The 12,985-nt window shown below is 47.2% G+C and overlaps 1 protein-coding gene across 2 annotated transcripts in view; it reads right to left on the reverse strand.

The window, feature by feature from the left end:
• Positions 1 to 6,507: 6,507 nt before the first annotated feature.
• LOC134350909 (glycogen synthase kinase-3 beta-like) overlaps positions 6,508 to 12,985 on the reverse strand; it is a 77,050-nt gene continuing 70,572 nt past the window's right edge. For both annotated transcript variants that reach the window (XM_063056745.1, XM_063056744.1), the window contains exon 10: positions 6,508 to 7,503. In XM_063056745.1, coding sequence (XP_062912815.1) covers positions 7,445 to 7,503 — 59 coding nt within the window. In that variant the 3' untranslated portion in view covers positions 6,508 to 7,444. The remainder of the gene's footprint in view (positions 7,504 to 12,985) is intronic.

Here is a 12,985-nt window from a genome sequence, read left to right on the forward strand (position 1 = left end):
GTAACCAATGTCGAATGACAAGGAAGGTGTGCTGGCATCTCTGCTTTATTGTGAGGTTAAGAACGATTGCCTCATCACCAAACTTCTACAGATGTACTACTGAAAGTTTCCTGACTAGTTTCATTAGGCTTGGACAGCAATTTGAATGTGCAGCAGTGCAAGCTGTTGAAGAGAATAGTGGACTCAGCTCAATACATCATGGACACAACCCTCCCCACCATTGGTAGTATCTGCAGATGGTGCTGCCCCAACAAAGACATCATCAAAGATCCCCACCATTTGGGCTATGCCACCTTCTCACAGTTACCATCGGACAGGAGGCATAGAACTCTGAAGTCCCACCAGTTTAAGAACAGCTATTTCCCTTCAACCATTTGGTTCTTTAACCAATTCATTATAACAAATTTGCTCCATAACAGACTTCGATTTTTTTTGTTCTAATTTTATTCTTTCTTGAATAATTTATGTTTATCTTGTGAATGCCCTGTGCCTATGATGGTGTGGTAAGTAAGATTCTCATTGCACTCGTGCACACATCTACTTAAATCAATCACACCTATCAATTCAACTTGATTAGAGGTTTGCAAGTGTTGGGCCTTGAACATGTTGCATTGCTGATTGAGATGGAGGCACATTTAGATTAGCATTAAGGGTAAAAACCCAAAATGTCAACTGTCCGTTTCCCTCTCCAAATGCTGCATGACCCAGAGCTCTTAGAGCATCTTGCATGTTATTCCAGACTTACGGCATCTGCAGTGTGTTGTGTCTCTGAATTGCTACTCCATTGTGAAGCCTCTTCCAATAATGTCAGCCTTGAAAGCTTACCGCCTCTCTCTGACGGGAGATTCCTCTTTCACTGCTTCGCCGCTGTTCTCCTGCTCTTCAAACCATGTTAGTCCAGATGAAAGGACTCAATCTGAAACTTTGACCACCCACTTCATAGATGCAGCCCAACCAGCTAAATTCTTCCAGTGTTTTTGCGTCACTATAGAGCATTGGTCTTTATTGTGAGTGGTGCAGTTTATCACAGTGGGGAATTCCTGATCCAACTTTACAGGGAGCAGGTGAATTCACACCCAGAACACTGTAAAGTCTTGGTCTCCATATTTAAGGGTCAGTGTGCTGACATCAGAAACTGTGTAGAGGAGGATCACAGGGTTGATTCCCAGAATGAAGGGGTTGACATATGAAGGGAGGTTGAGCAGCTTGGGCAGATACTGGATTGAGAATAATAGTAAGTGATTTTATTAAAACATAAACACGAGGAAATCTGCAGATGCTGGAATTTCAAGCAAGACACACAAAATGCTGGTGGAACACAGCAGGCCAGGCAACATCTATAGGAAGAGGTACAGGCGACGTTTCAGGCAGAGACCCTTTGTCAGGACTAACTGAAAGAAGAGATAGTAAGAGATTTGAAAGTGGGAGTGGGAGATCCGAAATGATATGAGAAGACAGGAAGGATGGGGTGGAGCTAAGAGCTGCAGAGTTGATTGTCAAAAGGGATACAAAGCTGGAGAAGGGAGAGGATCATAGGCACGAGGCCTAGGGAGAGAGTAAGGGGGGAGGGGAGCCCAGAGGAAGATGGCGAGCAGGCAAGGAGTTATAGTGAGAGGGGCAGAGGGAGAAAAGAGAGAGGAAAAAAAGGGAAAAAATAAAAAATAAATGATGGGGTAAGAAGGGGAGGAGGGGTATTAACGGAAGTTAGAGAAGTCAATGTTCATGCCATCAGTTTGGAGGCTACCCAGATGGAATATAAGGTGTTGTTCCTCCAACCTGAGTGTGGTTTCATCTTTACAGTAGAGGAGGCCATGGATAGACATACCAGAATGGGAATGGGACGTGGAATTAAAATGTGTGGCTACTGGGAGATCTTGCTTTCTCTGGCGGACAGAGCATAGATGTTCAGCGAAACGGTCTCCCAGCCAGCGTCCGGTTTCGCCAATATATAGAAGGCCGCACCGAACGCAGTATATCACACCAACCTGATGGCATGAACATTGACTTCTCTAACTTCCATTAATGTCCCTCCTCCCCTTCTTACCCCATCCCTTATTTATTCCCTTTTTTCCTCCCTCTGTCCCTCTCACTATAACTGCTTGCCTGCTCTCCATCTTCCTCTGGGCTCCCCTCCCCCTTTCTCTCTCCCTAGGTCTCCCATCCCATGATCCTCTCCCTTCTCCAGCCTTGTATCCCTTTTGTCAATCACCTGTCCAGCTCTTGGCTCCATCCCTCCCCCTCCTGTCTTCTCCTATCATTTTGGATCTCCCCCTCCCCTTCCCACTTTCAAATCTCTTACTATCTCTTCTTTTAGTTAGTCCTGACAAAGGGTCTTGGCACAAAACGTCAACTGTACCTCTTCCCAGGGATACTGCCTGGCCTACTGTGTTGCACCAGCGTTTTGTGTGTGTTGCTTTATTAAAACATACAAGTTTTTGAGGAGGGTTCTACAGCATGGTCACTGGGATGGGATTTCTCCTAATGGGACATAGTTTCAGAATAAGAGATCACCCACTTCAGACACAGAGGAGGAGGAACAACTTCTCTCGGGGAGGGGAAGGGGTGACTCTCTGGAGCTGCCTCCCGCAGACAGTGGTGGAGATGAAGTCACTGCATGCATTCAAGGTGAAGACTGACATTTAGAAACCACAGGGCAGTTATGGGGTTCAGAGAGAGAGTGGCGAGGAGGCCAAGACTGGATCAACTTAAGCAACACACATCAAAGTTGCTGGTGAACGCAGCATCTCTACCTCTTCCTAGAGATGCTGCCTGGCCTGCTGCGTTCACCAGCAACCTTGATGTGTGTTGCTTGAATTTCCAGCATCCTCGTGCTGGATCAACTTAAGCCCAATTTATACTTCTGCATCAAATGTACGCCGTAGGTACTGCGTACCCTACGCCGTAGGGTGACATGCACCTCCCCAAAAATGTAAGTCATGTGTCGCGGCGACGCAGACTGCAAGAACTGTGATTGGTCAGCTTGGTAGCATCGCATTACCGGTTGCTTTTCTCCGCCATGTCTGTACACTGATGCGAAATAAATGGTTGGAGACGACGAACGAAATCGTCAAATCTACCTGCCGACATCCGAAAATATTTGAAATGCATTTCCTCGTCCATGTCTCTCACGAAGAAACTCAACACAGTGGCATAGAAACCTCACCGCCAACTAGCATTTTGGTGAATTGCAGAGCAACACAGACACAACTACACATGCTCACTACGGCGTAGGGCTACGCAAAAGTATAAATCAGACCTAAGGCGTAGCCCATACGCACAAGTATAAATCAGCCTTACGGTGGCTTTCAATGAAGGAACAGGCTCATCCCAAGGAATATGTAGATAGCCCTACTAGAGAGGAGACAACACTAGACCTCCAATGGGAAATGAGTCTAGGCAAGTGACTGAGGTATCAGTGGGGGAGCACTTTGGGAGGTGACTGTAATTTTACTCGATTTAGAATTAAGTGGTTAAGGCGTCGGTCTAGTGACTGAAGGTCGCTAGTTCGAGCCTCAGCTGAGGCAGTGTGTGTGTCCTTGATCAAGGCACTTAACCACACATTGCTCTGTGACGACACCAGTGCCAAGCTGTATCGGCCCTAGTGCCCTTCCCTTGGACAACATTGGTGTTGTGGAGAGGGGAGACTTGCAGCATGGGCAACTGCCAGTCTTCCATACAACCTTCGCCCAGGCCTGCACCCTGGAAACCTTCCAAGGTGCAAATCCATGGTCTCACGAGACTAACAGATGCCTAAAAAAAAACATACAACAATACAGCACAGTATGGGCCCTTTGGCCCACAATTCTGTGCTGACTTACATAAAACTACTTCACAATTAATCTAACTCTTCCCTCCTACACACACTAAGCCCTCCACTTTTTTTACATCCATATGCCTAAGTCTCTTAAAGATCCCTAATGTATCAGCCTCAGCCACCATTCCTGGCAGTAAATTCCACACACCCATGACTCCTTGTGTAAAATATATCTCTGACATTGCCCCCGAAATTTCCTCCACTCACTTTAAATGAATGTCCTCCTGGGGAAAAAGGTGGGGGCTGTCACCTCTATCTGTGCCTTTCATTATCTTACACCCCTCTGTCAAGTCACCTTTCATCCTCTGCTGCTCCAAAAAGTCTGATTTAAAATAGTTATGGAAAAGGGCAGGACTTCTCTAGAAATTTAAGCCATAAATTGGGTCAAGGCTCATTATATCAGCATTAGACAGGAAGCTGCATACCCGACGCAGACTGGGAGACCGCTTTGCTGAACACCTACGCTCTGTCCGCCAGAGAAAGCAGGATCTCCCAGTGGCCACACATTTTAATTCCACATCCCATTCCCATTCTGACATGTCTATCCACGGCCTCCTCTACTGTAAAGATGAAGCCACACTCAGGTTGGAGGAACAACACCTTATATTCCGTCTGGGTAGCCTCCAACCTGATGGCATGAACATCGACTTCTCTAACTTCCGCTAATGCCCCACCTCCCCCTCGTACCCCATCTGTTACTTATTTTTATACACACATTCTTTCTCCTACTCTCCTTTTTCTCCCTCTGTCCCTCTGAATATACCCCTTGCCCATCCTCTGGGTCCCCCCCGCTTGTCTTTCTCCCCGGATCTCCTGTCCCATGATCCTCTCGTATCCCTTTTGCCTATCACCTGTCCAGTTCTTGGCTCCATCCCTCCCCCTCCTGTCTTCTCCTATCATTTTGCATCTCCCCCTCCCCCTCCCCCTCCAACTTTCAAATCCCTTACTCACTCTTCCTTCAGTTAGTCCTGACGAAGGGTCTCGGCCTGAAACGTCAACTGCACCTCTTCCTAGAGATGCTGCCTGGCCTGCTGCGTTCACCAGCAACTTTTATGTGTGTTGCTTGAATTTCCAGCATCTGCAGAATTCCTGTTGTAAGCTGCATACGTTGATTGGGACAGCCTGTTGTTAGGTAAAGGGACATCTGCCAAGTGGGGGACGTGCTTTAAAATCAGGAGTGTGTCTGGGGCCAACAGAATGAATGGCAAGACTAGTGGAATGAGGAAATCCTGGCTGAGGAGAGAGAGAGGCTCTGACTGGGGAAAAGGAGGCAAATATCAGTAGGCAGCTGGGATTGAGTGAATCCTTGAAGAGTATAAGAGATGTAGCAATATGCTTAAAGAGGAAATCAAGAAGGACATGAGATCTCTTTGGCATCCTATCCCAAGAGATTATTTACATATTTTACAAGCAAAAGAATAACTAGAGAGAGAATTGGCACCCCCGAAGGAGCAGTATGGTCATTCATGTGCCTGAAATGAATATTTCTCATCTGAAGACCACAGACGCTGGAGGGTTCAGGGAAGAAAACAGATGTCCCAAAACACATTCCAAAAGAGGAGATGTACACAAAGATGGATCAATTGCTGGGAGCCAGGCAGAGGATGACCTCCCAGTCTCTGTCACTCTCTCCACCCCCCCTCTGCCCACCTAGCTCCATACGTTCTCCAATGCCTCCTCATCTAGAATCACCCATCGCTTGCCTCACCCCCCCCCCCCTTTATACTAACCATCTCCCGTTTATATCCTCAGAGCTGATGCAGGGTCTCAATCTGTAACGTCAACCATCCATTTCCCTCCACAGATGCCGCCTGACCTGTAGTTTTTTTTGTTGGTCCGGATTCTAGCATCACAATCCTGTGCATCTTCAGAGATTTGTGTATCTTCATTATCCATGGGTGAAGTACTGGCTGCATGGAGGATGGCTGACACTGTGCCTTTATTTAAGAGGGGCTGCAAGGACAAACCAGGAACTACAGACCGGTGAACCTGACGTCAGTGGTGGGGATGTATCTGGAGGGATTTCTGAGGGACAGGATTTACCAGTGTTTTTGAAAGGCAAGGCACTGGTGCTGGGCCCACTGTTACTTGTCATCTAAATTAACCATTTGGATAAGAAGATGACATGACTGGCAAATTTGCAAATGACACCAAAAGTTGACAGTGAAAAGAGTTACAATGGGAGATAATGGTCAACTGGGAAAGTGGGTAGATGGATTTGAACTGAGGCAAGTACAAAACAATGGATTTTGTGAAATTAAACCAGGGCAGGACTTGCACAGTAAATCGGAGGGCCTTGGGGAGTGTTGCTGGCACTGTTTTCCCTGAGGAGGCTGAGAAATGACCTCGTAGAACATTATAAAATCATGAGGGCCATAGATAAGGTGGATTGTCAGGTAGAGGAGTCTAAAACTAGAGGGGAAAGATTTAAAATGAGAGGGGAAAGACTTAAAGGGGACCTGAGGGGCAAGATGTTCCACCCAAAATGTGGTGGGATGTGGAATGGAGGCTGTCAGAAAAGGTGGGTACAATTACAACATTTAGAAGACGTTTAGACAGGTCATGTGGATAGAAAAGGGTTACAGGGATATAGACCAAACATGAGCAAATGGAACTAGCTCAGGAATGCACCTTGGTCAGCATGGACAAGATGGGCTGAAGGGTCTGTTACCACACCTCATAACTTGATGACAACAAGCTTTAAAAAAAAACTCCATTTTGGATTTAATTAAAATGTTAGACAAATAAAACAAGAGACGAAGGGGATGGCAGACCAACAATGTACCCGCCTACACTGTACAATGCCCCAGAGAGCAGATGCACGCAGGAGACGCCAGCCAGAGCAGATGGCACCAGGTAAGACTGAGCCGTGCCCTCCGTCCAGACGCGGTGGTTACAATGGTGCAGCAGCCAGCAGATGGAGCAAGGGGTGGGGTTGGGAACAGAGGAACCAAAGGGGAGAAGGGAGGGGTTAGGCAGAAGAGGGAAGCAAGGGCGAGGGGAGGCAGAGAAGAGGAAATGGAAATCAGAGGGAAGGTGTCAGAGAGTGAGGGAAGGAAATTGGGAACAGCAAAAGATGGGGTTTCAGGGAATAAGGAAAGGAAGGTACATGGGAGGGTAGTGCGGAGAGAGCAAATGAGTAAGGGCAAGGTGATAGGGAGGGGGAGGGGGAGATGGGGTTGGGGTGGGAACGAGGGGGAAGGGGAGGGAGAGAGAGGGGAAGGCGAGGGAGAGGGGGTAGGGGAGAGTGGGATAGGGGAGGGAGAGAGGGGGAGGGGAGGGGAGGGGAGGGAGAGGGTGATGGGGTGGGGAGAGGCAGGGGAGAGCACAGGCAGGTGGGAGGGGAGAGGAAAAGGGGTGAAGGGAGAGAGGTGAATGGGATTGAGAGGAGAGAAGGGGTTTGATGTAGAGTGGGTCAGAGTACAAGGAGGCAAGGTGTGTGGAGTTTGGGAAGGGAGGAGTACCTGAGCTGAACTGTGGGACTGTGGGATAGGGTTAGGAGTAGGAGGAATGGAGATGGGGACAGGAGTTGAGAATGAGGATGGAGATAGGGTTGGGGACGATAAGGTGGGTCAGGGATAGGGCTAAGAGGGGTGGGGAAGGGTGTGCACTGCGCTGCTAGTCCTCGGTTTAGTTGGCAAACGATGTGCTGGTGGATGCTTGGTTCGAGTCCGACGAAGTTGCTTCTCCTGAGGAGGGAAACAAATCGGTGATAATGAAGCTGGTTCATCTGCTTGAGGGAACCCTCTCCTCCTCCATCCCTCAAGCTCATGACCCACCACCAGTCACCTTTCCCTGGCACCCTCCTGACCCTACTGATGCTTCGCCCAGGGAGTAAGCGCGGGTTGAAGATCCAGACTACAGACATCTACGGGCACAGTCTGAGCAGTGGCAATCAAAAACAGACAAGAGCACACACACATGTCTAACCTTTTGACAGAAGGATTGTCATCAATACAACAACTCAAAGCGTTTATTCCTAGGACACTGCCTTCAGAACCTCCCACAGACATGTCCTGGGGCAAGGATGACAGCCTTCCAAATGCAATGACCTCTGTGTGAGGCGAGACTTTTCCCAGCATCACACAGCACAGAAACCAAATTCCCCACCATTGAGGACATCTTCAAAGGGTGGCATTTCAAGAAGGCAGCATAGATCACTAAGGGCCCTCACGATCCCTCACATGCCCTCTTCTCATTACTAACAATGGGAGATGGAACAGAACAGAAGCCTGAAGACTCACACTCAACTTTTCAGGAAAAACTTCTTCCTCTCCAGCATATTTTTGAATGGTCCATGCACTGACAAACACTGCGCGACTATTTTGCTCTTTTTTGCACTACTTATCCATTTTTTCATTCATTTCTCTCTTATTGTAAGATAGTAATTTTTTTTTATGTATTACACTGTACTGTAGCTTAGCTGTTCGCATAATGTTTTACAGTGCCAGCAACCCAGGTTTAATTACATTTTTAAGGAGTCTGTATGTTCTTCCCATGACCTTGTGAGTTTCCTCTGCGTGCTCTGCTTTCCTCACACATTCCAAAGATGTACAGGTTAGGGTTAGTAAGATGTGGGCATGCTATGTTGGTGTCAGAAAGATGGCGATATTTGCAGGTTGCCCCTAGCATATTGAGTTGGTCATTGATGCAAACGATGCATTTCGCTGTATTTTTCGATGTAATGTGACAAAGCTAATCTTTCATCTTCAAATTACATGTCATATGCCAGTAATCACACATCTGATTCTCATTCTCACTAACTCGTCTATCAAATCCTATCTTCAGTTGCTCCGTAACCTCCTGTGTCTTGATGATTCGTGTGCTGATCCAGGTACTCCTTTAGAGTTGAAGTCCACTGCAACTCAGTCGGACATCAGCCAGCACCTGGTCCCTTGCCCAGTTTCCAGTGCTCTAAATCATTTCTGCCTCTACCACTCCCTCCAGCAGCACATTCCAAACCTCCTTTGGGCAAACAGAGGCAACTCAAATCCACTCTAGACCCCCTTCTCCTATATCTCCACCCTCTGGGCCATGATGCCACTGATATTGGGAAACCGTTCTTGCTATTTATACTACTAATGATCCTGTTAGGTTCCTATCCCACCTCCAATTTCTCCTGCTCTAGGGAGGACAGACCTAGCCTCTCCAATCTCTTCTTGTAACTGAAGCCCGCCATCTCAGGCAACTTCCCGCTGGGGGGGGGGGGGGGGCGGGAGGGGAACCTGCTGGAGGAACTTAAGAGCTCAGCAGTGAAAAGCATGAGAAGCCTCAAGCTCCTGTGTGTTAACATCTCCAAGGGCCCAACATATGGATGCATCAACAAAGAAGCTACACCTGATTGGGAATTTGAGATATGGAATGTCACTGAAGACTCCAGCAAATTCCTACAGTTCACCGTGAGAGCATTCTGACTGACTGCATCACTGTCTGATGTGGCAGCTCCAATGCACAGGATCGAAAAGAAGCTGCAGACGATTGCGGACTCAGCCAGCTCCACCATGGTACAACCCTTCCCAGTACCGAGGACACTGTTAAAAGATGATACTCAAGAAAACAGCATCCACCATTAAGGATCCTCACCAACTGCTACGTGCCCTCCTCTCAATAGATTGGATTAGATTCAACTTCATTGTCATTGTGCCGAGTACAGATACAAAGCCAATGAAATGCATTTAACATCTGACCAGAAATGCAAAGAATAGTGTTATTTACAAAATAACTGCGAATAAAAAAAGTGCTACAGCACACAAATATAAAAGTACTGAGACAGTAGAATGTGGGTATAATACTGCTTAGTGCTGTGATGTGAGTTTCAGCAGTGTCACAGCCTCAGGGAAGAAGCTCTTCCTGAGCCTGCTGGTGCGGGAGCAGAGGCTCCTGTAGCGCCTACCGGATGGGAGGAGAGTAAAAAGGCCATGGTTAGGGTGAGATGATAATGCTTTTCGCCCTGCCCAGGCAGTATTTATGGTAGATTACTATCATCAGGGAAGAGGTACAAGAGCCTGAAAACACACATTCAATGATTTAGGATTTAGGAAATGCTTCTTCCCCTCCACCATCAAATTTCTGGACAGTCCATGAACCTCTGAACACTAACCCATTATTCCTTTTCAGCGCTATTTATTTAATTTTTGTAATTCAGCTGCCACAGAACAACACACTTCACCAAAAATGTCAGTGATAGTAAACCTGATCCTGATCTCAGCATGTCGAGCAACGTCTTAGAAATTGCTGCAACACACACATAAAGTGTTGGAGGAGCTCAGCAGGCCAGGCAGCATCTGTGGAAAAGAGTAGAGTCGACGTTTCGGGTTGTGGCCCTTCGTCAGGGCTCAGCCCAAAACGTGGACTGTTTTCCACAGATGCTGCCTGGCCTGCAGTGTGTTGCTTTAGATTTCCTGCAGATTTTGTCTCAGGAATTGTTGATGCTTTGAGTGTCCATGCAGTGTTTTAACCCAGAAGACTGAAGGTTTCTTCCCCAACAACTGCCCCCCCCCACCCCAACCCCACTGCTACAGACGCTGCTTGGCTGCCGAGTTCCTTCAGTAGTTTGTTTGTTGCTCCAGATGCCAGCATTCAAAGACTTGTGTCACTGCTCTGGGGAATCCCCTCTTTTCCCTCTCAAGTGCCATCGCAATCTTCCTATAGTGCGGTGATCAGAACTACACAATATTGCAATGTTTTACTAGGACGTTCCTGAGCTTATGCTGAATGCCTGGCTGATGAAGGCAAAAATTCCATCTGTTTCCGGCCAAAACAATCAGCACCTAGTGGTCAGCTGAAACCAATCCCAGGATGACTTTCATTGATTGGCCATTGAACCAGTCGAGGACTCAGATGTTCTGAGGTAAACCACTTAAATATTTGTACTGGGGAGTGAGAGTTTGAGTTGACTTGAGTTTTGAGACTGGTGTGGATTTTCTGAATAAAGGGTTATTTAGAATTCCAGCTTATTCTATTGTCTGGCTTCAGGTCTCATCAGTAGTTATAGGTGAGTGAACACAACGAACTGGCGACGAGGTAATGTATTATAATGATATGGCAATTTCAGCAGAAGACTTGCGCAGAATCCTACAAGAGTAACAAACTAACTCAATTTGATGCGGCACAGCTGAAGTTAATTGAAACATTAACCGGCAGGTTGTCAGTGAGTCCAATCATGTTGGTGTCAAACACTGAACAGAACTCATACGAGTCACAAACAAGAGAAACTTTCAGATGTTGGAAATTACCGAGCCACACACACAAAATGCTGGAGGAACTCAGCCGGCCAGGCAGCATCGAGGAAAAGAGTACTGTCGATGTTTCGGGCTGAAACCCTTTGCAGGACTGGAGGAAAATAGTTGAGGAGTAGATTTAAAAACTGGGGGAGGGGAGAGATAAACACAAGGTGATAGGTGAAACCTAAAGGGGGTAGGGGGAAGTAAAGAGCTGGGAAGTTGATTGGTGAAAGAGTCAGAAGGCCATGGAAGAAAGAAAAGGGTGGAGGAGGGAGGCAATGGCAAGGAGATAAGGTGAGAGAGAGAGAGAGAGAGAGAGAGAGAGAGAGAGAGAAAAAGAAGAGAGGATGGGAAATAGTGAAGTGGGGGTGAGGGGGCATTACTGGAAGTTATAGAAATCGATGTTCATGCCATCAGGTTGAAGGCTACCAAACGGAATATAAGGTGTTGTTCCTCCAACCTATGCCATGGATAGACACATCGGAATGGGAATGGAAAGTCGAATTAAAATGAGTGACCACTGGGAAATCCAGCTTTTTCTGGCGGATAAAGCGTAGGTGCTTGGTGAAGCAGTCTCCCAATCTCTGTCGGGTCTCACCGATATACAGGAGGCCACACCGGGAACACCGGCCACAGTATATGACCCCAACAGACTCACAGGTGAAGTGTCGCCTCACTTGGAAGGACTGTTTAGGGCCCTGAGTGGTAGTGAGGGACGAGGTGTAGGGGTAGGGAAAGCACTTGTTCCAGTTGCAAGGATAAGTGCCGGGAGGGACAAATGAACAAGGGATTTGCATAGGGGGTGATCCCTGCGGAAAGCAGAAGGTTGGGGGGAGTGGGTGGGGAGGGAAAGATGTGTTTGGTAGTGGGATCCTGTTGGAAATGGTGTACGTTTCAGAGAATTATGTGCAGAACGCAGAGGCTGGTGGGGTGATAGATGAGGACAAGAGGACCCAATCCCAGGTAGGGTAGCAGGAGGTTGGGGTAAGAGCAGACATGTGTGAAATGGAAGAGATGCGATTGAGAGCAGCGTTGATGGTGGAGAAAGGGAAGCCCCTTTCTTTGAAAAGGAGGACATCTCCTTTATTCTAGAACGAAAAGCCTCATCCTCAGAGCAGATGCTGCAGAGGTGGAGGAATTGTGAGAAGGGGATGGCATTTTCACAAGTAACTGTGTGGGGAGAGGTATAGTCCAGGTAGACGTGAGAATCTATGGGTTTATAATAGATCTCAGTAGATAAGCTGTCTCCAGAGATAGACAGTGAAATCGAGAAAGAGGAGGGAGGTTTTGAAAATGGACCAGGTAAATTTGAGGGCAGGGTGGGAGTTGGGGGTAAAGTGGATGAAGTTGACGAGTTCAGCTTGGGTTCAGGAAGCAGCACCAATGTAGTTGGCAATGTAGCGTAGGAAGAGTGTGGGACAGTCACCGGTGTAGGCTTGTAACATAGACTGAGAATCAGTTGTTGCATCTATTTCAAACTTACAGTTCGATACCACTTCAGAAGTTACGTTTGAATCATGGTTCAAGTGCTATGAAGATATATTCTGGTTTGAGATCACCAGTAAAGACATCTCCTCAAACCTATGCAATTTGTTTCACAAGTCAGGTACCGCTGAACATGAGCGCTATTTTAACTTCATTCTTCCTAAGAGCCCGAGGGACCTAGCATTTAATGAAACTGTCCAACAGCTAACAAGCGTTTTTGGAGAGCAGTCATCTCTCTTCAGTGTTCGCTACTGTTGCCTAAAACTCATTGCCAATGACTTTATCACATATGCCGGCATCGTCAATCACAAATATGAGAAGTTCAAGCTGCGTAACATGACTGAATCACAGTTCAAATGTCTGATCTTTATTTGATGATTTCAGGTGCCTGGCAATGCAGACATTCGCAAACGGCTCCTGGCCAGACTGGAGCAAGACCCTGATACGACTCTACAAGCTGTCA

Source organism: Mobula hypostoma, chromosome 8 (assembly GCF_963921235.1).
Source record: "Mobula hypostoma chromosome 8, sMobHyp1.1, whole genome shotgun sequence".
Classification (NCBI taxonomy): Eukaryota; Metazoa; Chordata; class Chondrichthyes; order Myliobatiformes; family Myliobatidae; genus Mobula; species Mobula hypostoma.